The sequence below is a fragment of the Macaca nemestrina genome, chromosome 7 (genome assembly GCF_043159975.1).
Source record: "Macaca nemestrina isolate mMacNem1 chromosome 7, mMacNem.hap1, whole genome shotgun sequence".
NCBI classification, from domain to species: domain Eukaryota; kingdom Metazoa; phylum Chordata; class Mammalia; order Primates; family Cercopithecidae; genus Macaca; species Macaca nemestrina.
Window position 1 is genome coordinate 33,835,121 of NC_092131.1, and position 25,976 is coordinate 33,861,096.

The 25,976-nt window shown below is 44.0% G+C and overlaps 3 protein-coding genes across 13 annotated transcripts in view; 1 reads left to right on the plus strand and 2 right to left on the minus strand.

The window, feature by feature from the left end:
• The window catches only part of LOC105495803 (lin-52 DREAM MuvB core complex component), a 142,541-nt gene extending 142,385 nt beyond the window's left edge, over positions 1–156 (minus strand). For 6 of the 7 annotated variants that reach the window (XR_011625746.1, XM_071099884.1, XM_071099879.1 and 3 more), the window contains exon 1: positions 12–156. Coding sequence is in view for 6 of the 7 variants with exons in the window: in XM_071099884.1 (XP_070955985.1) it covers positions 12–138 (127 nt within the window). In the remaining variant the exon portion in view is untranslated. The remainder of the gene's footprint in view (positions 1–11) is intronic. The other variant, XM_011765601.3, reaches the window with a different exon arrangement.
• Positions 157–509: 353 nt separating this feature from the next.
• Positions 510–25,012, plus strand: LOC105495810 (aldehyde dehydrogenase 6 family member A1). The gene is made up of 12 exons (XM_011765612.3): positions 510–664; positions 8,308–8,370; positions 10,930–11,004; positions 11,179–11,340; positions 11,569–11,647; positions 12,046–12,348; positions 14,593–14,714; positions 16,025–16,214; positions 16,716–16,897; positions 18,239–18,418; positions 18,676–18,774; positions 23,152–25,012. Exons 1-12 carry the CDS (start codon positions 611–613, stop codon positions 23,254–23,256), a joined length of 1,614 nt encoding a protein of 537 aa, XP_011763914.1. The 5' UTR covers positions 510–610; the 3' UTR covers positions 23,257–25,012.
• Positions 2,136–25,976, minus strand: part of LOC105495808 (basal body orientation factor 1) — a 65,107-nt gene continuing 41,266 nt past the window's right edge. For 4 of the 5 annotated variants that reach the window (XM_011765607.3, XM_071099867.1, XM_071099866.1 and 1 more), the window contains one exon: positions 17,240–18,908. In XM_011765607.3, the coding sequence (XP_011763909.1) occupies positions 18,897–18,908 (12 nt within the window). In that variant the 3' untranslated portion in view covers positions 17,240–18,896. Of the gene's footprint in view, positions 2,214–4,643; positions 4,800–17,239; positions 18,909–25,976 lie in introns of those variants that run through there. The other variant, XR_011625738.1, reaches the window with a different exon arrangement.

Consider the following 25,976-nt stretch of genomic DNA (forward strand, 5'->3'; position numbering starts at 1 on the left):
CCGGCTCTTACCGTCTGTGGGAGACGCCATCTTCCAACCCATGTCACGTGACGTGGCCAACCGTCGGCGGGAAAACGAGGATCCATAAGCCACGCCCCCAAAGAGAAACCCTATCCCCAACTCGCAGCCACGTCTCATTCCCTCGCCTCATAGGGCAATCTTCGCCCAGCCCCTCCCCTCATCATAGCCACGCCCCTTACGCAGTTGTTGAGGTGGAGCGACAGCAAAATTCTTGGAGGGTCTTATTTACTTTGCTCAGTGAAGGGGTGGGGCCTCAGTTGCGTCCTTGGCCAATCGGAGTTCCAGGTTAGGGGGGCGTCTCCTCCGTGTGCTCAGTATGGAGTGTCCAAGTCGGGGGCGTCTTCTCTACCTCCGCCAACGGCATTGGCTGAGGTAGGAGAGGGTGCGAGCATTTTCGCTCCTGACCAATCACTTATCCCCAGGACTGGGGTGTGAGAGGAGGAATCAGGTGTTAGGACGAGTGATTGGCTGAAGAAAATAGTCCTCCCCACCAATGAGGAAGCCCGGCAGGATGGAGGGCGAGGCCTGGCAGCTGTAGTGCGTCTGAGCTGTAGAGGAGCGGGTTGCGGAGCTAGGGCGGCCGAGAGCCATGGCGGCGGTAGTGGCGGCGGCGGCGGCGGCAGTGCGAGCCAGGATCCTGCAGGCGAGTGAGGGTGGCGCCAAGGCACCATGAAGCTAGGAATTGGATCCTTTCCGTCCGCTCCCTGAGCCGTCCTCGGGCGGGACCACCTTCTTGGCCCAACCCCTTTTTGGCCAGACTTCCTACCTAACCTGTGGGCCCTGTCCCATGCCCAGCCCTCACTTCATACCCTCCCTCGTCCGGATCCAACCCTGGGCTGTTACCCTTGGCCCTCTACCCTTTTACTCCTAAGCCTCCTCTTTTCTGGCTCTCGCCCACTCTCCTTCTCCAGTTCTGCCCGCTCCCTGCTGTCAGTCTCTTGCCCTCATCTCTCCATCCGCCCACCGTCTTTCCCTTTCACCTCTGCACCAGCGTTCTCTCTGTCCCCCAGAAACTACTCTTTTTGGTTATTCTGTCCCCTGCCTTGAGCGTCCACGTTACCATTGCTCCCTTCCCCCACCCTACTTCACTGTCCGTGGTGATCCGAGGTAAGAGGGAGGGGGAACGTGAGGGGCGAGGGTCAGTGTATGAACTTTGAATTTTCTTCTAGAAGTGGACTCTAGATTTTCACCAAAGGCAGCCATTTACCGAATTATTTTCCCTAAGTGTGGCTCTTTGTATTTTCCATAGACTGGCTGTCCCCTTTCTTGCCAAAACTTTCAGTGAAACTTTCTCTCAGCCAAGTTAAACAGTTTACATAGATAGGGCACATGTACATAGGGTAGATAAGGGCACACAGTTAACGCTACCAGTATGTTCCATGTACGTTCAAGGTACTAAACATTTTCAAAACAGGTGATAGAAAGTGGGAGCCAGGTAAGACAAGAAGTCTAAGTTCCCACCCCAAATCAGCTCTTCTAGTGCCACACACCCTCATCTCTGCACTTGGGGGATTGAGTCCTTTCTGAAGCCAACCTAAGGAGAAATGGTAAAGCTACAGGAGTTGCATGCCTGAGGCCTGTAATCTCCGACTCTATAGTCTTTCCCCTGTTCATGGCCTACCAAGGATTTAGAGTATGAGGCAAGATTTACTGCAGGCAAGAAACAATCAGCAAGAAACAACAGTGCCCTTCTTATTCATTACATCCAGTCTGAGAATTTCCTCTGTATTGCTGCGCTTTTAGGTAATATTAGTATTGACCAGGTTTCCGTGAGTTCTAGTACAGAAACTTGGGCATTTTCAAGATTCTTGGCAGAGTCAGCAAAGATTCACGTTTAAATATGCTATTTAATGGGGACGGTAGAAAGGATGAGTTTGAAGGGTTTGTCAGATGGTCTGGCCTCACTCATATTTCTTGCTGTGATCCTTGTTCTGTTCTAGTATCTTTTTTTAGTAGCAGGAAAACAAAGTTTCCACCCTATATTTTTCTTACCAACTTCTTGAAATCTTTTACTGAAATTGGTTTTTTTCCTTTGCCTCCTCTTCCCCTCCCATCACAATGAGTCATTGAGAACCTTAAGAAAGTATTTTGTTCTTTTCCATCAAGGAGAAGAATCTCTCTTTCCTTGTACTTTATTTCAGAAACAGACACTATGTATTTTCTGATTCATTTGGAGAAACTTCTGAAGTGACCTAGAAAAGAACAAATAGAGTAATCCTCAGCCAACTAGGAGTTGTAACATGAAACTTTGATTAAAAGTTTGATAAAAAGTAGCCTAGAGGCCAGGCGCTGTAGCTCCTGCCTGTAATCCCAGCACTTTGGGAGGCCAAGGTGGGTGGATCACCTGAGGTCAGGAGTTGGAGACCAGCCAGACCAACATGGTAAAACCCCTTCTCTACTAAAAATACAAAAATTAGCCGGGTGTCAGGCGACTGTAATCCCAGCTACTCAGGAAGTTGAGGCAGGAGAATCACTTGAACCCGGGAGGCAGAGATTGCAGTGAGCTGAGATTGTGCCATTGCACTATATCCTGGGTGACAGAGCAAGACTCCGTCTTAAAAAAAAAAAAAAAAAAAAAAAAACCCTCGATTTTGGCAGCCATGAATATTAGAGAACTATCAAAAGGATTTATAGAGAGTTCACGTTTTCAATTATTTTAAGTATTCAGCTTATTTTTCTCTGCTATGAAGAGTAGTCAAACTTAACCTAAAACCTCTTTCTGCTCCTTGTGATATTATCACTCCCATTCAGAGATAAAGGAATGTTTGAGACAGGGTCTCGCTCTGTCACCCAGGCTGGAGTGCAGTGGTGCAATCACAACTGACAGCAGCCTCGACCTCCCACGCTGAAGTGATTCTTCCACCTCAGCCCTCCAAGTAGCTGCGACAACAGGTCGTGCCCCCATGCCAGCTAATTTTTGTATCTTTTGTAGAGACAGGGTTTCACCATGTTGCCCAGGCTGTTCTTGAACTCTTAAACTCAAGCGATCCTCCCACCTCAGCCTCCCAAAGTGTTGGGACTACAGACATGAACCGCTGCACCTGGGCAAGAAAATTACTCTTAAAAAGATGTAGTGACTTGCACTTTCAGTGATATGGTTACTGAACTAGTAACTGATGGGGCTGAAAATTCAGAACTTAAATCTTGCCATCTCTTTCTATGTTAGGCACTGACATAGGCTTACAGTGAAATGCTCACTGAAAGTTCCTTTATTGTACTGCAATAAGTGATAAACAATAGGAGTGTTTATCCTTTACCAAGTTGCCGAAGGAGAGACCCAAATACTTAATATTTTGTCCTTTTCCATCAAGGAGAAGAATCTTTCCATGTACTTTATTTCGGAAACGGACACTATGTATTTTCTGATTCATTTGGAGAAACTTCTGAAGTGACCTCCACAGGGATACTGTGGAGACCTAGGGAAAGAGCCAAATGTTGTAGGACTAGCAGGCCATGAACCAGGAGGGGAGGGAGGCAGGCGGATCAGGAGGTCAGGAGATCGAGACCATCCTGGCTAACATGGTGAAACCCCGTCTCTACTAAAAACACAAAAAAATTAGCTGGGTGTGGTGGCGGGCACCTGTAGTCCCAGCTACTCAGGAGGCTGAGGCAAGAGAATGGCATGAACCCAGGAGGTGGAGCTTGCAGTGAGCCGAGATCGCGTCACTGCACTCCACTGAGTGCAGGCAGGTCTCAAATTCCTGAACTCAAGTGATCTTCCCACCTCAGCCTCCCAAAGTGCCTCGGCCTCCGAAAGTGCTGGAATTACAGTGAGCTACTGTGCCCAGCCACCTTTTTTTTAACATGTGCCTATGTAACATCCAAATAGAGATGTGGTAAAGATAATTACGTGGGTATCACCTGAAGAAGAAAATTCTGGCCAAGGACTAAAGAGTTGGGCATCATCAGGATCTAGATAGTTAAGCCATGGGAGTTGATAAAAATCACCCAAGGAGCATATACAGAATGAGAAGAAAAGAAGGCCTAGGACCAAGCCTTGGGAAATTTAAAAGAGTTAATGGCGGCCTGGCGTGGTGGCTCACCCCTGTAATCCCAGCACTTTGGGAGACCAAGATGGTCAGATCACTTGAAGTCAGGAGTTCAAGACCAACCTGGCCAACATGGTGAAACACTGTCTCTGCTAAAAATTCAAAAATGTGTTGGCTCACACCTGTAATCCCAGCACTTTGGGAGGCCAAGGCAGGCAGATCACTTGAGGTCAAGAGTTCAAGACCAGCCAACATGTTGAAACCTCATCTCTGCTAAAAATACAAAAAAGTAGTTGGGTGTGGTGGCGCGTGCCTGTAATCCCAGCTACTCGGAAGGCTGAGGCAGGAGAATCACTTGAACCTGGGAGGCGGAGGTTGCAGTGAGCCAAGATTACACCACTGCACTCCAGCCTGGGTGACAGAGCAAGACTCTGTCTCAAAATAATAAAATAATAAAAGCAAATTAGCTGGGTGTGGTGGTACGTGCTTGTGGTCTCAGCTACTTGGGAGGCTGAGGCAGGAAGATGGCTTGAACCCAGGAGTTGCAGGCTGCAGTGAGCTATGATCATGCCACTGCATTCCAGCCTAGGAGACAGGACAAGACCCTGTCTCAAAAAAAAAAAAAGCATATACCTCTTCATCCAGTCCACATATATTGATTGTGCACCACTGTCTCAGTCACTTTTCCTGCATGGAGCTTGCTGGCTACCTTCTCCTTAGGTTGAGTTCAGTTTTGTAGGTTTGCTATTAGGGAGTTGAGACGTTCTCATCTGATGGTTTCTATGTGCTCTGAAGTAAGAAAAACAAAGTCAGCTCCTGAAAGTGGAAGAGGAAGTAGTAGAGTTGGGAGTTTTAAGATAAAGTTGTGGAATAGCAAAGAGTGAAAACAAATAATAAGTGTTTACTTATTATTTATAGAAATGGGGTCTTGTTATGTTCCCCAAGCTGGTCTTGAACTGGGCTCAAGACATCCTCCTGCCTCAGCTTCCTGAGTAGTTGGGACTACAGGCACAAATCACCATGCCGTTATTTACAATGATATAACAATAAGATTTAATGAGTACCAACTTTGTGCTAGCTACTTTTCTATAACTGGACAGTCCTGATCAGTTATAATTTTTAACTCTGTGAAGTAGGTGAACAAGACAGATGCAGTGTCAACCCTCCTGAAACTGAGAGTCTTTATGGGTAACAGATAAGTACCCAGGTGCTATGGCTTGGATATAGTTGGTCTGTCTCCACCAAAACTCATGTTGAAATTTAATCTCCAATGTGGTAGTGTTGGGACCTAGTGGGAGGTGTTTTGGTCGTGGGGGTGGATCCTTCATGAATGGCTTTGTGCTGTAGTGAGTGGATTCTTGCTTTTTTGAGACTGGATTAGTTCCCATGGGAATGGATTAGTTCCTGTGTGAGTGGGCTATAAAGCCAGGATACTGCCCCCCGCCCCAGTTTTGCCTCTTCACACAGGTCTGCTTCCCCTTTGATCTTCTCTGTTATGTTATGACACAGGACAGAAGCCCTCGCCAGAAGCTAGGGCCATCCCTTGAAATTCCCAGCCTGCAGAATCATGAACTAAACAAACTACTTTTCCTTATAAATTGCCTAGTCTCAGGTATTTTGTTATAGCAACACAAAACAGAGTAAGACCCCGAACAATTACAACACAGAGAGATAAGCCTGAAAGGGGAAGTATTGGCTGCTTTCAGAGGATAAAAAAGGGCCTCTTAACCTAGTTTGGGGTAAGAAGCAGACAGCAGTGGGCTTCTATTTTATTCAGCAGTTATTTACTGAACACCTACCCGGTGCTATGTTGGTATTGGGAACATAGCTATAAATAAGACATGGTGGGCTCCAGGAGAGTGTCAGTGGTTTGAAATGGCTTTGGTAGGGAATAGGAGAGCAAGCAGATGAGGTATTTGGAAGGACTATCTGCTGGACCAAAGGACCACCATCTTTTCCTGGGCAGTGCTGTAGGCACCCTTCATGCAGCCCTATACTCTGTGGTTAACAGAGTCCCTTTTCAGGCAAGATAAAAGATTATTAGATTGCAGCTTTCCTTTATATCCCAGTCCTGAGTATTTTAGTTTGCTCATTTTGATTGGCTTAAATATTTCTTAAATCAACTTTGATAACATATATATAGGCTGGGTGCAGTGGCTTACGCCTGTAATCCCAGCACTCTGGGAGGCCAAGGCGGGTGGATCACCTGAGGTCAGGAGTTCAAGACCAGCCAGGCCAACGTGGTGAAACCCCATCTCTACTAAAAATGCAAAAAAAAAAAAAAAAAAAAAAAAAATTAGCCAGGCATAGTAGCAGGTGTCTGTAATCTCGGCTACTTAGGAGGCTGAGGCAGGAGAATCACTTGAACCCAGGAGGTGGAGGTTGCAGTGAGCCAAGGTCATGCCACTGTACTCTAGCCTGGTCAACAAGAGCAAAACTCTGTCTCAAAAAATAAATGAAAATTAGGCCAGGTGCGCTGGCTCACACCTGTAATCCCAGCACGTTGGAAGGCCAAGGCAGGTGGATCACAAGGTCAGGAGATCGAGACCATCCTGGCTAACACAGTGAAACCTCGTCTCTACTAAAAATACAAAAAATTAGCCAGGCGTGTTGGCAGGCGCCTGTAGTCCCAGCTACTCGGGAGGCTGAGGCAGGAGAATGGCGTGAACCCAGGAGGCGGAGCTTGCAGTGAGCCGATATTATACCACTGCACTCCAGCCTGGGCGACAGAGCCAGACTCCGCCTCAAAAAAAAAAAAAAAAAAAAAAGGAAAGAAAGAAAATTAGCTGGGCATGGTGGCAGACACCTATAATCCGAGCTACTTGGCAGGCTGAGGCAGGAGAATCGCTTGAGCACGGGAGGCAGAGATTGCAGTGAGCCAAGATTATGCCACTGCACTCCAGCCTGGGCAACAGAGTGAGACTCCGTCTCAAAAAATCAACTTTGATAACATATATACAGCCTTTTTTTTAGTGAGTTACAGTTTGAGAGTTATCTTGTTGAAAGTGATCCTCCCTCCCTATTTGCTGATTTTATCCCATCAAATATCTATCCAACACATTTTTTCCTATAACGTACCTATGGCATTTCAATACAGCTTTATTAAAATAAAATTGACATAAAACAATCTGTACTTATTTAAAGTATGCAGTTTGATAAGTTTTAACATTTGTATACACCTGTGAAAATAGCATCACAATCAACATAATGAACATATGTCCATCACCCCAAAAAGTTTCCCTCTTCATCCCCAGGTAACCACTGTCCTACGTTCTGATATTACAGATTTGTTTGCATTCTCTAGTATTACAGAAGTAGAATCATACAATATGTACTCTTATTATCTAACTTGTCTCTTGTCATAATTATTATGACTATTTATATTGCATGTATCAGTAGGTCATTCCTTTTTTTGCTGAGTAGTATTCCAGTGTATGAATATACCACATTAATTTCCTTATTCACCCATCCAATGGTAGACATTGGGTTGTTTCCAAGTTTTGGGATACTACAAATAAAGTTCTTATGAACATTCATTTTTCAAGTACATATAAGGATATAATTTTAATTGCATTTGGTAATAAACTATTTGATTTACATTTACATTGCTTTTATTTATTTTTATTTTTTATTTTTTTGAGACAGTGTCTCCCTCTGTCTCCCTGGCTGGAGTACAGTGGCACAATCATGACTCACTGCAGCCTCACCCTCCTGGGCTGAAGCAGTCCTCCCACCTCAGCCTCCCTAGTAGCTGGGACCACAGGCATGCACCACCCATGCCTGGCTAATTTTTGTATTTTTTGTAGATAAGGTTTTGCCATGTTGCCCAGGCTGGTCTCAAACTCCTAGACTCAAGTGATACACCCGTCTCAGCTTCCCAAAGTGCTGAGATTACAGGCGTGAGTCACCATGCCCAGCATATTGATTTTATATGATCTTAAATTCAGTACCTATTGTGTTAGATACCATGCTAAGTATTTTCATATTGTTAGATTTATGGTACATTTTTCCAGGCCCAAATTAGGAAAACATAATGACAAAAAGATTTTTTTTTAATCAGTACTATCCTGGACATATAGGACATGATTATTATGGTTTATTGTTCGTTCATAGTTTGCTGTGTCATAGATTCATATCTTTTCTCTTTAACGGCTATATGGCCTTTGAGAGAAACATCAAGTCCTTTTCCATACCCCCACAGTAGCTAGTATAGTATTAAGCATATAGTAGCTATTTGCTAAATTTTAAATAACTTTCTGCTCTCATTTATCAAAATAATCATTTTTTTGCCTCACAGGTTTCTTCCAAGGTGAAATCCAATTCCGCCTGGTATTCAGCATCTTCATTCTCTTCTTCAGTGGTGAGTTTATATGGCATAGAGATTGACTTCTGAGAAGGAATTCAGTATAGTTTTTGGGTATCTCTATCTTCTTTACATAATTGTCATCACAGTGTATGTGAAACTTTCTATCTTGGTTTTCTTATCTAATATTAGATCTACTATATTGTAAGCATTATCAATATTGCAAGATGGTCTTTATAGTTATAATTTTAATGGCTGCAATAATATTCCATCAAATAGATATAGCCTGAATTAACAGTTTCCCTATATAACATTTAGGTTGCTTCAGTTTTTCAATATTATAAAACAAACATTTATTTATATAGTTTTTTCCTCCTTTTGGATTATTTCCCTCCTGAAATGGATTACCGTGTCAAAAGATACAAACATTTTCATGGCTTCTAGAGGTTCTGCTGACCCTGCCAGATAGTTGTCTTCTTCTTGACAACCTTTAGAGTGGTTTTTACAGATCAACTGTCTGTCAACCACTTCCAGCACCTAAAATCTAATAAATAAGGACTATCGCTCAAATTCTTTCCACACAGAAGTATGCACACACTGTACCACAGTAGATCACCATTTTTTGGTTCACAGACCGCTTTAAAAATTTAGTGTCCCAGCACTTTGGGAGGCTGAGGTGGGTGGATCACGAGGTCAAGAGATCGAGACCATCCTGGCCAACATGGGGAAACCCCGTCTCTACTAAAAATACAAAACTTAACTGGGCGTGGTGGCACGCACCTGTAGTCCCAGCTACTTCACGGGCTGAGGCAGGAGAATCACTTGAATTCGGGAGGCAGAGGTTACAGTGAGCCAAGATCTCACCATTGCACTCTAGCCTGATGACAGAGCGAGACTCCATCTCAAATTAAAAAAAAAAAAAAATTAGTGAAAGAGGCCAGGCGCGGTGGCTCACGCCTGTAATGCCAGCACTTTGGGAAGCTGAGGCAGGTGGATTGCCAGAGCTCAGAAGTTTGAGACCAGCCTGGGAGACATGGTGAAACTCCATCTCTACAAAAAATTAGCCAGGCATGGTAGTGCATACCTATGGTCCCAGCTCCTTGGGAGGGTGAGGTAGGGGGACTGCTTGAGCCTGGGAGGCGGAGGTTACAGTAAGTCAAGACTGTGCCACTGCACTCCAACCTGGGTGACAAAGTGAGATTCCATGTTAAAAAAAAAAAAAAAATTAGTGACAGTGAGCTATATCTCAGAAAAAAATACATAGAAACATTTTTTTAATCTTTTTTTTTTTTTTTTTTTTTTGAGATGGAGTCTCACTCTGTCGCCCAGGCTGGAATGCAGTGGCACGATCTCGGGTCACTGCAACCTCTGCCTCCCAGGTTCAAGCGATTCTCCTGCCTCAACCTCCCGAGTAGCTAGGATTACAGGTGCATGCCACCAAACCCAGTTAATTTTTATATTTTAGTACAGATGAGGTTTCACCATGTTGGCCAGGCTGGTCTCGAACTCCTGACCTCAGGTGATCCACCTGCCTTGGCCTCCCAAAGTGCTGGGATTACAGGCGTGAGCCACTGGGCCCGGCCAAAAATCTTTTGATCATAAAGGTAGTGCATGCTCACAGTAATTAACAGTCAGCTGGGCCAAAAACTCATAATAGCTAATCTTTGTTAACAGAGTTGCTGCTTTTTTAGTATAAACTTCACAATGTCGTGTTTCCACTCATGAAGTTCCACTGTGTGACTAGCAGGGAATTTCCCATTCTCAGAGAGATCACAGTATTGAGAGGCTCTGCCACATCTTAATATAAACTATAGACTGGGCACAGTGACTCACGCCTGTAATCCCAGCACTTTGAGAGTCTGACGCGGGTGGCTCACTTGAGCCCAGGAGTTCGAGACCAGCCAGGCAACATGGCCAAGCCTCGTCTCTATCAAAAGTACAAAAAAATTAGCTGGGCATGGTAGCATGTGCCTGTAGTCCCAGCTGCTCAGGAGGTTGAGGTGGGAGAATCACCTAAGCCCTGGGAGTTGAGGCTGCAGTGAGTCATGATCACGCCGCTATACTCCAGCCTGAGTGACAGAGTGAGACCATGTCTCAAGAAAAAAAAAAAATAATAATAATAAGGGCCAGATGCAGAGACTTATGCCTGTAATCCTAGCACTTTGGGAGGCCGAGGTGGGTGGATCACCTGAGGCCAGAAGTTCAAGATCAGTCTGGCCAACATGGTGAAACCCCATCTCTACCAAAAATACAAAAGTAGCTGGGTGTTGTGGCGGGCACCTGTAATCTCATTACTCGAGAAGCTAAGGCAAGAGAATTGCTTGAACCCGGGAATCAGGAATCGGAGGTTGCAGTGAGCCGAGATCACACCACTGCACCCCAGACTGGGGGACAAGAGGGAAACTTTGTCTCAAAAAAAAAATAAATAAATAAACACATACACACGCAAAATAGATAAGGATATTATGTGTCTCTTTCCTAGTGGTAACATTTCTAAAGACGAGAAGATTCCATTATCAACTTGTTTTCTTTCCTTTTGGTGCAAGGGAAAGAGAAAAGCAAAGCAATTAACTAATACAAAATTTCATGGTTTTTTGTTTGTTTGTTTGTTTTCAGCCAGCTGTAAAGCTCTTCATTGATGGGAAATTTGTTGAATCCAAAAGTGACAAATGGATCGAGATCCACAACCCAGTAAGCGAAGCTGCTTTGGGACTTCAACTTAGGAGCCTAGAATTCTAGGGACATGATGGGCAAGTAGGGACCTGGGTGTCTATTGTAAAGCACATAGTGCTGCTTCTATGACTAGATGTACAGTGGAGAAGGTGAGTCAGGGGCAAAGGATCATATGCTTATTTTTCTCATCAGGCCACCAATGAGGTCATTGGTCGGGTCCCTCAGGCCACCAAGGCAGAAATGGATGCAGCCATTGCTTCCTGCAAACGTGCTTTTCCTGCATGGGCAGACACTTCAGTATTAAGCCGCCAGCAGGTCTTGCTCCGCTATCAACAACTTATTAAAGAAAACTTGGTATGAAATCTGAATGGTATGCTTTTCCAAACTGTCACCTAGGGCATGTTTGTCACTCTCACAGAGACCTTTTCAGCCACCCTCCCTTACTCTGCAGTATGCAGAGACATTGATCATGGCTCTCTCCCTTGTACTACATCTCCTCCAGTCTTATTCTTCCTTGGCTACCTGAGAATTTAAAAGAGGAACATTCTTGCATTAATTTCTATCTGTGTGTTTTCTCTCTAGAAAGAAATTGCCAAGTTAATCACATTGGAACAAGGGAAGACCCTAGCTGATGCTGAAGGAGATGTATTTCGAGGCCTTCGTAAGCTGGGAGCCCCTTATGGGACTTTTGGGAAGGAGCAAAGGAAGGTGGGAGGCACAGATCTCAGAATGGGAGGTTGCTTCTTCCTTTATATAGATTTTGCCATCCCATTATGTCTTTTTTAATGCTTGTGAAAAATGGCAGTATTCAGTATCCCTAAGACTGATTTACTTTACTCTTTACTCAAATGATCCTCCAGTGGGTATATACATATCGCTGTATTTTTCCCATTCAGAGAATCTCATTTTGCACAAACCCTTAACTTGGAAGGGCAAGTCAGTGTACCCTGCGCCCGTTCATTGGCCTGAGCCACTTCCTGTCCTCAGGGCTGAAGAGAACAGGACAAAGCTAACTAGTACACAGTGTGGAGAGCTGATGGCCTGACTTCTGTGTTCCAGAGGTGGTTGAGCATGCCTGTAGTGTGACATCCCTCATGATGGGAGAGACCATGCCATCCATCACCAAAGACATGGACCTTTATTCCTACCGTCTGCCTCTGGGAGTGTGTGCAGGCATTGCTCCATTCAATTTTCCCGCCATGATCCCCCTTTGGATGTTTCCCATGGCCATGGTGTGTGGAAATACCTTCCTAATGAAACCATCCGAGCGAGTCCCTGGAGCAACTATGCTTCTTGCTAAGTTGCTCCAGGATTCTGGTGCCCCTGATGGAACATTAAACATCATCCATGGACAACATGAAGGTAACGGCCCTTCTGCATATGGCTACTTAATCTGGCTACCAAAAAATCAAGGTGTTTAGTGATGATTGGATGTTTTAGGATAAGGAACCTACTTGTAAAGAGGAAAGTATTTACTCATTTTAACCTCCATGTTTGTTGATGATTTTGCCATCTTTGTGCGCCAAGGTAACCAACTAGGGAATAGCAGTGCTTCTTGCCCTACAGTATATATTGGGACACTAGAAATCTGGATTAGGGCTAGACACAGATAAGATTAAAAAAGAAACTTTTTTCTTCAATATGAAGAGAATACATGAGGATATTTAACTCAGAGAATTTGCAGATCTCAGAGATACTGAAGGCCTTCCAATTCTTGTAATAATAGCTAATACTTAAATAATGCGTCTGTGTGTCAGGCACTGTTCCTAGTGCTTTTTATCTATTAATCTTTATAATCACCCTTTGAGATAGGTATTATTTTTTCCATTTTGCAGAAGAGAAAAATGAGACATAGTGAAATCAATTAACCCAAAGTCACAGTGCTAGAAACCGTCAAAGCCAGGATGTGTATACCCATCCAGGAAGGCTGACTCTGATTTTTGCTTTTAAAAACTATGCTATATTACCTCTCACATGAGAACACAATAGTGTCTGAGTGTCCCAGTACATAGTCACCATTGAGGAAATATTGTTATTCTTTTTTTTTGAGATGGAGTCTCCCTCTGTTGCCCAGGCTGAAGTGCAGTGGTGCAATCTCAGCTCACTCTACCCTCCGCCTCCCAGGTTCAATCAATTCTCCTGCCTCAGCCTCCTGAATAGCTGGGATTATAGGCATGTGCCACCGTGCCCCACTACTTTTGGTAAAACTATTTAGTACAGACGGGGTTTCACCATGTTGGCCAGGCTGGTCTCAAACTCCTGACCTCAGGTGATCCACCCGCCTCAGCCTCCCAAAGTGCTGGGATTACAGGCGTGAGCCACCGTGCACTGCCTATTGTTATTCTTGAAGGACAAAAAAGAAGAGTTCAGTATTCAAAGGCTGTTATTTTCTAGGAAAATAGGAGTTGCAGCCTTCAAAGTTAGATTAAGGCTGGGTGCAATGGCATACACCTGTGATCCCAGGACTTTGGGAGGTGAAGGCAGGTGGATCACTTGAGCCCAGGAGTTCGAGACCAGCTTGGGCTATGTGGCAAAACCCCTGTCTCTACAAAAAAATACAAAACTTAGCCAGGAATGGTGGCATGTGCAGGTAGTCCCATGAGGTGGGAAGACGGCTTAAGCCTGGCAGACAGAGGTTGCAGTGAGCCAAGATTGCACCACTGCACTCCAGCCTAGGTGAAACAGTGAGACCCTGTCTCAAAAAAAAAACAAATAAATAAAATAAAATAAAAGTTAGATTAGAAGTGGAAATTCTGGAGTAACACATGAGAAAAATCATGAAAGGAAAGAGGCTAAATAGAATTTATTTTTTATTATTTATTTTTTATTTTTTTGAGATGGACTTCTGCCTTGTTGCCCAGGCTGGAGTGCAATGGCATGATCTTGGCTCACTGCAACCTCTGCCTCCTAGGTTCAAGCAATTCTCCTGCCTGAGACTTCCAAGTAGCTGGGATTACAAGCGCCCACCACCACGCCTGGCTAATTTTTTTGTATTTTTAGTAGAGACAGGGTTTCACCATATTGGCTAGGATGGTCTCGAACTCTTGACCTCAGGTGATCCACCTGCCTCAGCCTCCCAAAGTGCTGGAATTACAGGCATGAGCCATGGTGTCCAGCCGGCTAAATAGAATTTAAAAGATACAAGGAGAGAACTTTACAATGAGAATCCAGTATAGAAAAACAAACACAGGCCTGGCGCAGTGGCTCACACCTGTAATCCCAGCATTTTGGGAGGCCAAGGCGAGTGGATCACAAGGTCAGGAGTTCAAGACAAGCCTGGCCAAGATGGTAAAACCCCGTGTCTACTAAAAATACAAAAATTAGCCAGGCGTGGTGTCGGGTGCCTATAATCCCAGCTGCTTGGGAGGCTGAGACGGAGAATTGCTTGAACCTGGGAGGCGTCAGTTGCAGTGAGCCAAGATCGCACCACTGCATTCCAGCCTGGACAACAGAGCAAGACTACGTCTCAAAAAAAAAAAAAAAAAAAGAAGAAGAAAAGAAAAACAAAGGAAAACTTCAAATTCATAACAGTGGGGAAAGGGGAAATTTTCCGTGTTGAGAATCCATTTGCTCCTTTGTGAGTGATCATTTATTTTCTTCTTAAAGCTGTAAATTTTATTTGCGATCATCCGGACATCAAAGCAATCAGCTTTGTGGGATCCAACCAGGCAGGAGAGTATATCTTCGAGAGAGGATCAAGACATGGCAAGAGGGTTCAAGCCAATATGGTGACTTCTTATTCCTTTTTTCTCCAATCTTTATTCTATATATGAAAATTACCTAGGAACAGACCTTCAGCAGAGAGGCCACTCATCCCACTCCAATGTCAGTGTTTCTTTTATTTTTTTGAGACAGAGTCTCTCTGTCGCCAGGCTGGAGTGCAGTGGCATGATCTTGGCTCACTGCAACCTCTGCCTCCCAGGTTCAAGTGATTCTCCTGCCTCAGCCTCTTGAGTAGCTAGGACTACAGGCGCGCGCCACTGCGCCTGGCTAATTTTTCTATTTTTTTTCAGTAGAGATGGGGTTTCACCATGTTGGCCAGGATGGTTTCGATCTCCTGACCTTGTGATCTGCCCGCCTCGGCCTCCCAAAGTGCTGGGATTACAGACATAAGCCTTACCATGTCCTTCTGAATGTCTTCTCTTTAATCATGAACCTTTAGAGGAGTTTCATTCTAAGTCACGTTAATCACTTTTTTTTGAGACAGAGTCTTACTTTGTCACCCAGGCTAGGGTGCGGTGGTGCCATCACAGCTCACTGCAACCTCCACCTCCCAGGTTCAAACAATTCTCGTGCCTCAGCCTCCCAAGTAGCTGGGATTACAGGTGCCTACCACCACACCCGGCTAATTTTTGTATTTTTAGTAGAGATGGGGTTTCACCATGTTGGCCAAGCTGGTCTCGAACTCCTGACCTCAAGTGATCCGCCCACCTCGGCCTCCCAAAGTGCTGGGATTACAGGCATGAGCCACTATGCCTGGCTCTTTCTTGAAATTCTATATCAAGAGGTCTACTTTCTGTTTTGCCTTTCAGCTGGTTACTGGCATTATTGCTGTAAGGCTGTAAGTTCTCTCTCTTTTTTTATTTTTTTAACATTGCTCTTCTTATAACTGAAAAACCCAGCAGACAACAAATTCTTTCCTTTTGTTGTTTTTGTGTTTTTTGTTTTTTGTTTTTGTTTTTTTTTTTGAGACACGGGTCTCACTCTGTCACCCACTCTGGAGTACAATGGTGTGATCTTGGCTCACTGCAACCTCTGCCTCCCAGAATTAAGGGGTCCCCCTACCTCAGCTTCCTAAGTAACTGGGACCACAGGCTTGTGCCATCATTCCTGGCTAATTTTTTGTAGAGATCGTGTTTCACCATGTTGCCTAAGCTGGTCTTGAACACCTGACCTCAAGTGATCCTTCCCACCTCAGCCTCCCAAAGTGCTGGGATTACAGGCGTTAGCCACCATACCTGGTCCACTGCTTAATTTCTTAGCTTAATTGTATTTGGCCAAGGAAGATTCCTGTGCTTTTCTGTATTTTTTTTTTTAGGGAGCCAAGAACCATGGGGTAGTCATGCCAGATGCCAATAAGGAAAATACCCTGAACCAGCTGGTTGGGGCAGCATTTGGAGCTGCTGGTCAGCGCTGCATGGCTCTTTCAACAGCAGTCCTTGTGGGAGAAGCCAAGAAGTGGCTGCCAGAGCTGGTGGAGCGTGCCAAAAACCTGAGAGTCAATGCAGGTAATCAATCACCTGCCTTGCTCCCTTAGATTTTGCATCTGTGGCACTAAGCTCTTGAATTCTGTCAGTGGCCTTGGCCAGTGGGAACAATCACGTCTATTCTTGCCATTTCCTCTCTTTATATTGTACTTGTCACTTGGATTCATCTCATTAGCAGTGGTTTTTTTTTTTTTTTAAAGGCAGAGGCTCTCTGCCACCCAAACTGGAGTTCAGTGGTGCCATCCTAGCTCGTGGCAGCCTCAAACTCTTGGGCTCGAGTGATCCTCCTGCCTCAGCCTCCTGAGCAGCTTGGACCACAGGTGTGCACCACCACCTGGCTAATTTTTTTATTTTTTGTAGAGACGAAGTCTCACTTTGTTGCCCAAGCTGGTCTGGAACTCCTGGGCTCAAGCAGTCCTCCTGCCTTGACCTCCTAAAGCTTTGGGATTACAGGCATGAGCCCTGACAGCAGTCATAATTTATGTTAATGAGGACCTTAAATTCTTCTGTGTTGTTTTACAGGAGATCAGCCTGGAGCTGATCTTGGCCCTCTGATCACTCCCCAGGCCAAAGAGCGAGTCTGTAATCTGATTGATAGTGGAACAAAGGAGGGAGCTTCCATCCTTCTTGATGGACGAAAAATTAAAGTGAAAGGCTATGAAAATGGTAACTTTGTTGGACCAACCATCATCTCGAATGTCAAGGTGAACAACTTTTATTTCAGAAATATGAGAGCTGAAGGTACCTTAAAGGCTATAGAATCTCATCCCTCTAATTTATTAATCAAAATACTTAATGACTAAGACTTCATCTCTTGCCAGGATTGATCAGTTATTTTATCTGGAGTCTGAATGGGCCTCCCCTTCTAACTCCCAACCAAACTCTTTCCACTATACCAGCAGTCTGCAAACTTTCCATAAAGGGATATTTTCAGCTTTACAGGGATATAGTGTCTGTTGCAACTAAACTCTGATGTTGTAGTGTGAGATCAGCCATAAACATTGGGTGGCTGTGTTCCAATAAAACTTTATTTATGGACACTGATATTTGAATTTCATATCATTTAATATATGATTAAATATTTTTTTCAACCATTTAAAAATGCAGAAACCATTTTTAACTTGGGGGCTGTACAAAAACAGGCAGGAAGCCACATTTGGCCCACAGGCTATAGTTTGCCAAACACTATCTTATCTTATACTGGTTTGTTAATGTTTTCTCTCCTGTGTCCCTCTTGCTGCCTAGCTTATGGCTACTGCAGTGTCTCAATCAATATATCAACCACCCGATATTTATTGAAAGTGACAGAAATAATTGACTTGTCAATTTTTATTTATCAAAACTTTGAAAGTCTCTCAGCTAACATGAGTTAAAAATTGAGGTAATGAGGCGTTTTTTGAAATTCATATAGCCCTAGTATAATAGTGAATCATCAAGTGTTGAATGTAAGTGCAGTAGAAATTATGAAATCTCTTGCCACAGAACCATACAGAAAAATCCATTTACCAGCAACAAACATTAATTGCATGGTGAAGGATGTTTTGAGTGTCTATGACCTGATATCAAAATATAAACATACAGACTTTTTTGGGAGGCAAAGGAGTGAATAAGAATGGATTGTTTATGTTATAGAAAACAGCATTGGGTTTCTATAAAGAGAAAAATTATCCTGGTATATTTAATATAGATTGGATTTATAAAAAATAAATTTTCATGTAACTTTTTGATGACAATTGGATGAAACAAGTTGTTCAGGTATTAAAAAGGAAGCTAATGATGGGTCATGAACTAAAAATACAGTCCCTTAAAAGAAGTGTGGTTATTGTTGATAGGAATTCCAAGTTGTTTATATGATTGGTAACTTGGAAGATGGAACACAGTTAAGAGAGGACTTTTTTTAAAATAAGTGATTTGAAATGAAAAGAGATTACTAATATGAAAGTTGTCCATGTAAATGATGTGTAGTAAATGAAAGTATCAAATAAGCGTAAAATACTCAGAATCCAAAAAGCTGACTTCTTTTCTGGATGCATCACTCCTGGCAGCCAAATATGACCTGTTACAAAGAGGAGATTTTTGGTCCAGTTCTTGTGGTTCTGGAGACAGAAACATTGGATGAAGCCATCCAGATTGTAAATAACAACCCATATGGAAATGGAACTGCCATCTTCACCACCAATGGAGCTACTGCTCGGAAATATGCCCACTTGGTGGATGTCGGACAGGTTTGTGAACAGAATTTTTAAGAGATTCTTATATCCATTTACTATTTCCTAAGAGGAAACAGTAAATGGTGAGTCATTGGTTTAAGATTGCCCCCATGACCTCCCACATTGCCCCATTTCTTCCTCAGGAATGAAAGTTCATGGGGTAAAGGACAGGGTGGAAGGTGGGTATTTAAAACTGGTCTCTGATGCCGTTGTGCTTCTAAATGGAGAGTTCCTTTGTCCTTAGGGTATGACATGGATTTGTTCTGTTTTAGGTGGGAGTGAATGTCCCCATTCCAGTGCCTTTGCCAATGTTCTCATTCACCGGCTCTCGATCCTCCTTCAGGGGAGACACCAATTTCTATGGCAAACAGGTAACTTTTGAGTTAAAATTTTTGTCTTTTCCCTTAAGAAATTTTCTAAAAGATATTCAGGAGCAAGGATTCTGCAAGGAAGGGCCTGCCAGCAGCTTCTGTGGGGTCATAATCAGTGCTTCTCAGAAGGTTCCCTAAAAAAGATTTAAAAGTTAACAAAATTTTGCCAAGCTGCTTCTTCCTGAATAATTCAAAGCAACAAAGTTTTGAGGAAAGAACATGGGGAAGTCCAAGCCTTTGTATATGCCACTTCCTGAGCATGTGACCCTCTTCGCCATCTCTCCCCTTTCATCTGACTAACTCCTAATCATCTGTCATGTCTCAATTTAAAGAATGAGCTCCTCCAGAAAACCTCCTCCAACTGCCACCACCCCTCCCTCAGTGCTGGGTGGTGTGATCCCCAGTGTGTTCCCATTGCACATAGTTTTTCTGTAATAGTTATTCATTTACAAAAAATGTTATTGAGCACCTTCTTTGTAGCAGACATTATTATTATTATTTTTTTTTTTTTGAGACGCAGTCTCGCTCTGTTGCCCAGGCTGGAGTGCTGTGGCATGGTCTCATCTCACTGCAACCTCCGCTTCCTGGGTTCAAGCAATTCTCCTGCCTCAGGCTCCTGAATAGCTGGGACTATAGGCGCCTGACACCATGCCCGGGTAATTTTTTGTTTTTCAGTAGAGACAGGGTTTCACCATGTTGGCCAGGCTGGTCTCAAACTCCTGACATCATGATCCGCCCGCCTCAGCCTCCCAAAGCACTGGGATTACAGGTGTGAGCCACTGTGCCCGGCCTGTAGCAGGCATTATTTTAGGCACTATGAATACAGCACTGAACAAGAAAAGTAAAGCAGATCTGGAACCAAATTGCCTGTGTTCAAATCCCAGCTAAGCCAGTTATTAGCTGTCTGACTTTGGGGGATACCTTTAATTATTTTTTTTGTTTTTGAGACAGAGTCTCACTCCGTCACCCAGGATGGAGTGTGGTGGCACGATCTCGGCTCACTGCAACCTCCATCTCCCAGGTTCAGGCAATTCTCCTGCCTTAGCCTCCAAGTAGCTGGGATTACAGGTGCCCACCACCACACCCGGCTAATTTTTGTATTTTTAGTGGAGATAGTGTTTCACCATTTTGGCCAGGCTGCTCTCGAATTCCTGACCTCAGGTAATCCACCCGCCCCAGCCTCCTAAAGTGCTAGGATTGCAGGTGTGAGCCACCGCACCTGGATACCTGCTTTATGCCTTAAATTTATTCACGTATAAAAAGAATAACAACAGTACCTATATATTTCATAATGTTGTAAGTATTGAATTATCACTATTGGCCAGGCATGGTGGCTCATGCCTGTAATCCCAGCACCTCGGGAGGCTGAGGCAGGCAGATCTCCTGAGGTCAGCAGTTCGACACCAGCCTGGCCAACATGGCAAAACCCCCTCTCTACTAAAAATAAAACAATTAGCTGGACGTGATGGCGGGCGCCTGTAATCCCAGCTACTCTGGAGGCTGAGGCAGGAGAATGCTTTGAACCCAGCAGGCGGAAGTTTCAGTGAGCCAAGATTGCACCACTGGACTCCAGCCTGGGCAAAAGAGCAAAACTCCATCTCAGAAAAAAAAAAAAAAGAATTATTACTATTGCCACATCAGCCAACAGGTACATATGTCCTAAGGCAGGAAGAAGCGTGGCACATTCAAACAGCAGAAATGGGCTGGGGCACAGTGAGCAAATGAGAAGAAAAGGAAAAAATGAGGTTAGAGAGGCAGGCAGGGGTTGAGTCATATAGGGCTTGCCACGTAGAGAATCCCTCATCACACTATAGTTGTTTTTTACTTATCTGCAGTACCTGGCACAGAGCAGGCTACCTAAACATTTGTTGAACAAATAGGCTAGGGGAAGTTCTTTGTAATCCCATAGGACTAGAGCCATTTTGAAACCTTCATTAATAAATTACATGTTTTGCTATACAAGTTTTCCCTTTTATAGGTTAATTTTTTTTTCTGTGCCAGCTGTGTGCTGCCAGACGGCAGGGCATGTGGGGCTTTTTTATTTTATTTATTTATGTTTGGGTTATTAAAAAGTTAACAATGGGATTGCATAGCATTATGACAGTGTGGCCAAATGGTTAAGAAGTCAACACTTTGGTATTTGGAGGTTGATTATCTAATTTGTATATTAGTCACAGCTTTTGGTTTTTTGTTTTGTTTTCCTTTCTTTGTGAGACGGAGTCTTGCTCTGTCGCCCAGGCTGGAGTACAGTGGTATGATCTCGGCTCACTGCAACCTCAGTCTCCAGGGTTCAAGCAATTCTCCTGTCTATGCCTCCTGAGTAGCTGAGATTACAGGCACGCACCACCACGCCCGCCAATTTTTGTATTTGTAGTAGAGACGGGGTTTTGCCATGTTGGCCAGGCTGGTCTTGACCTCCTTACCTCAGGTGATCTGCCTGCCTTGGCCTCCCAAAGTGCTGGGATTACAGGAGTGAGTCACTGAACCTGGCTTAGTCACAGCTTTTGTAAAAATGACTAATTTGATACTAGTAACATTTCTTTTAAGCAAAGCAGAGTACAACTATTGTTTAAAAATTGTTGCCTGCCCACCCTCTCATTTATTTATTTTTTTGAGATGGGAGTCTTGCTCTGTTGTCCAGGCTGGAGTGCAGTGGTGCAATCTCAGCTCACTTGCAACCTCCACCTCCCAGGTTCAAGCAATTCTGCCTCAAGCTCCCAAGTAGCTGGGATTACAGGCACCGGCCACCACACCCAGCTAATTTTTTTTTTTTTTTTTTTAAATAGAGACGGAGTTTCACCACGTTGGGCCAGGCTGGTCTCGAGCTCATGGCCTCAAGTGATCTGCCTGCCTCAGCCTCCCAAAGTGCTGATATTACAAGTGTGAGCCACCACGCCTGGCTGCACCCCCCAATTTAATTATTATAAATTACTCTGGTAATCTGGTAAAATGTCATTCTAGCTTGCTAGTAATTATGTAAGTGTTAAATCTGCACAATGTATTATTCTCTTTTGCTCAAGCCTACTCTTATAAAATAAACTATATGTAGCCAGGTGCAGTGGCTCACGCCTGTAATCCCAGCACTTTGGGAGGCCGAGGCGGGTGGATCACAAGGTCAGAAGATCGAGACCATCCTGGCTAACATCTCTACTAAAATACAACAGATTAGCCAGGAGTGGTGGCAGGCACCTGTAGTCCCAGCCACTCGGGAGGCTGAGGCAGAAGAATGGCATGAACTCAGGAGGCAGAGCTTGCAGTGAGCTGAGATCACACCACTGCACTCCAGCCTGGGCGACAGAGTGGGACTCCATCTCAAAAAAAATAATAAAAAATAAAATAAAATAATCTATATCTATCTATATATAGAGAGAGTTAAATATGCTGAATTTTTGGGCTCACATGTTATAGGTAATTTTAGAAGTGAATTTGTATAATGTCAGATATTTTACTTTAGATTTGTAAGATACTTTGGGTTTGCCACTTCAATATAGAGCTCATGATCTCTGATAATTATCAGAAATGGCCGACTAGGCACAGTGGCTCATGCCTGTAATCCCAGCACTTTGGGAGGCCAAGACTGGAGGATCACCTGAAGTCAGATGACCAGCCTGGCCAACATGGTGAAACCCCGTCTCTACTAAAAATACAAAACTAGCTGGGTGTGGTGGCACACACCTATAATCCCAGCTACTCAGAAGGCTGAGGCAGGAGAATCACATGAACCTGGGAGGCAGAGGTTGCAGTGAGCCAAGATCACACCACTGCACTCCAGCCTGGGCAACAGAGAGAGACTCCTTCTCTAAATAAATAAATAAGTAAATAAATAAATAGCCTACTATGTAATGGCTGGGGGCACGGTGGCTCACAGTTGTAATTCCAGCACTTTGAGAGGCCGAGGAAGGCGGATCACTTGAGGCCAGGAATTCGAGACCAGCCTGGCCAACATGGTGAAACCCCATATCCACTAAAAATACAAAAATTAGCCAGGCATGGTAGCAGGTGCCTGTAATCCCAGCTACTTGAGAGGCTGAGGCAGGAGAGTTGCTTGAACCCGGGAGGCAGAGGTTGCAGTGAGCTGAGATCATGCCACTTCACTTCAGCCTAAGTGAGAGAGCAAGACTCCATCTCAAACAAAAAAGAAAGAAATACTAGTTTCAGCGTAATAATGATGGCTAAGGTTTGATTGTTTACTATCTGCCAGGTATTATGTTAAATGTTTTAGATCAATTATCTTATGAACAATATATATTGGATTCTGATTGCATTTCTCAGTTAGGAAAGTGAGTAGCACTTTATAATACCTCCTTCAAAAGCTAATTAAAAGAAGAATCATGAAACCCCAGAAATATATGCTAACTTTTTTTCTGTTTTCTATAGGGCATCCAATTCTACACTCAGTTAAAGACCATTACTTCTCAGTGGAAAGAAGAGGATGCTACTCTTTCCTCACCTGCTGTTGCCATGCCTACCATGGGCCGTTAGACACAAGTTTGTTTAAGACTCAGTCCATCCTGAGTAATTTCCCTTTATTTTTGAGCAGCTTCATTTGTCAGCTTTGCTCAGATCAGATCTATGGGACTGGACTACACTGTAACTAAAATCTTCCTCAGGACTATTAACCCCAGCAAAGTTTCTATAGGGAGCTGCCTAGTGTAACAATGAAACCAAATTTTTCACTTGCTCTTCGTACATTTTTGAGGTAACTGTTGTAACTATGAAATGCTTATCTGAAATTAGTGCTTAAACCTGATTTCTAAAAATCATCCCCTTTTCTGATGATTTGAAGGGGAGAAACGCCAGTGTACGTAAAGAAAATGTTCCGGCCAGGCGCAGTGGCTCATGCCTGTAATTCCATCATTTTGGAAGGCCATGGTGGGCAGACTGCTTGAGCCCAGGAGTTGAAGACCAGCCTGGGCAACATGGCGAAACCCTGTCTCTATTTTAAAAAATTGAAAAAGTAAAAAAAGAAAAGGGAAAATTATTTTTTTTAAAGAAAATGTTCCAATAATTGCAAGAACTCTTAGGTGGGGAAACAGGACAGAAATAACTCACTGTTTTTGGTTGATCCTCAAACATAGCACTACCTAAATGCCACTGGGAGAGACCTCCTGCAAAGCTTTCTTTAGCCCCTCTTTTATCCCACAATACACAAGATATAATCCATTTTTATATATCCCAAAGTTGTGGCAACAGCTTCTTTCTTTTCTGCTCAATGCCACTTTGTTTCCTAGTATTTCATGACCACTATTAGTTCTATCATTGTCACTGTTCCTGCTTCTTAAGATCACTTCTCAAGGATACCTCAGTAAGCAATGGATAAATCAAATCAACTTTTTGTTATATGTGCCAAGTACTAACTTTCAGGGTTCTCTTCAGCAATCATTAATTAATGCTTCAGCCATTAATTCAGATGCAAATAATTTTCTTTTTTCTTTTTTTTGAGATGGAGTTTCACTCTTGTTGCCCAGGCTGGAGTGCAATGGTGCAATCTCGGGTCACCGCAACCTCCGCCTCCCAGGATCAAGCGATTCTCCTGCCTCAGCCCCGCTAGTAGCTGGGATTACAGGCATGTGCCACCACGCCCAGCTAATTTTGTATTTTTAGTAGAGACGAAGTTTCTCCATGTTGGTCAGGCTGGTCTCGAACTCCTGACCTCAGATGATCCACCTGCCTAGGCTTCCCAAAGTGCTGGGATTACAGGCATGAGCCACCGTGCCTGGCCAGATGCAAATAATTTTTTTTTTTTTTTTTTTTTTTTTGAGACAGAGTCTCGCTCTGCCGCTGGGGCTGGAGTGCAGTGGCTGGATCTCAGCTCACTGCAAGCTCCGCCTCTCGGGTTTACGCCATTCTCCTGCCTCAGCCTCCCGTGTAGCTGGGACTACAGGCGCCCGCCACCTCGCCCAGCTAGTTTTTTGTATTTTTAGTAGAGACGGGGTTTCACTGTGTTAGCCAGGATGGTCTCGATCTCCTGACCTCGTGATCCGCCCGTCTCAGCCTCCCAAAGTGCTGGGATTACAGGCTTGAGCCACCGCGCCCGGCCGCAAATAATTTTCTTTAGAAAATTATTTCAAAAGTTATTTTAGGTCCAGAAATCAAGGAGTGTTCCAACCATGAAAATGGGTAAGACACCTGCCTTAAGCAAATCTAACCTGCTATTACTTGCCAAATTTTATATATTCTTTTCTCTTGCCTGTATTTCTAATTAGTGATTTTTTTAATAAAGAATTCTTCATGTAGAGCAATTGACTGGGCCTAAGAAATTTCGAAGCTTTTCATGACATAAAGTGGTTAAAAAAAAAATGCTTTGACAGTCTTCTGCCATTAGTTCAACTGCCTTTATGCTTTTTTTTTTGGAGACGGCGTTTCGCTCTTATTGCCCAGGCTGGAGTGCAATGGCGTGATCTCGGCTCACTGCAACCTCCGCCTCCCGGGTTCAAGCAATTCTCCTGCCTCAGCCTCCCGAGTAGCTGGGATTTCAGGCATACGCCACCACACCTGGCTAATGTTTTTGTATTTTTAGTAGAGACGGGGTTTCTCCATGTTGGTCAGGCTGGTCTTGAACTCCCGACCTCAGGTGATCCGCCTGCCTTGGCCTCCCAAAGTGCTGGGATTACAGGTGTGTGCCACCACCCCCAGCTGCCTTTATGCTTTTTGTTTCTTTGATATATCTAAACTTAAGATCAGAACAGAAATTCATGTGCCGAACAGAATGGATTCTTTTTGCAGTACCATCCCAATTGAATCCTCTCTTTATTTTCCTGTGTCCTTACTAGTCACTTTGATAGTGCTAACTAACCTACACTATGGGGGTTATTCATGAATTAAAGATGATAAAAAAAAAAATACCGGCCGGGCGCGGTGGCTCAAGCCTGTAATCCCAGCACTTTGGGAGGCCGAGACGGGCGGATCACGAGGTCAGGAGTTCGAGACCATCCTGGCTAACACGGTGAAACCCCGTCTCTACTAAAAAATACAAAAAACTAGCCGGGCGAGGTGGCAGGCGCCTGTAGTCCCGGCTACTCGGGAGACTGAGGCAGGAGAATGGCGTAAAAACCCGGGAGGCAGAGCTTGCAGTGAGCTGAGATCCGGCCACTGCACTCCAGCCTGGGCGACACAGCGAGACTCCGTCTCAAAAAAAAAAAAAAACAAAAAAACCTTGAAAATGTTGTGTACCCTGTGGATCTGAGGCTTATTACTACCAC

Bases quoted from the DNA above. Each gene is read 5' to 3' on its own strand.
- LOC105495810 (XM_011765612.3), top strand. From the start codon at position 611: ATGGCGGCGGTAGTGGCGGCGGCGGCGGCGGCAGTGCGAGCCAGGATC. The intron at 14,715-16,024 runs GTGACTTCTTAT...TTTTTTTTTTAG, and splicing joins AGAGGGTTCAAGCCAATATG to GGAGCCAAGAACCATGGGGT. The intron at 16,898-18,238 runs GTGAACAACTTT...CACTCCTGGCAG, and splicing joins CCATCATCTCGAATGTCAAG to CCAAATATGACCTGTTACAA.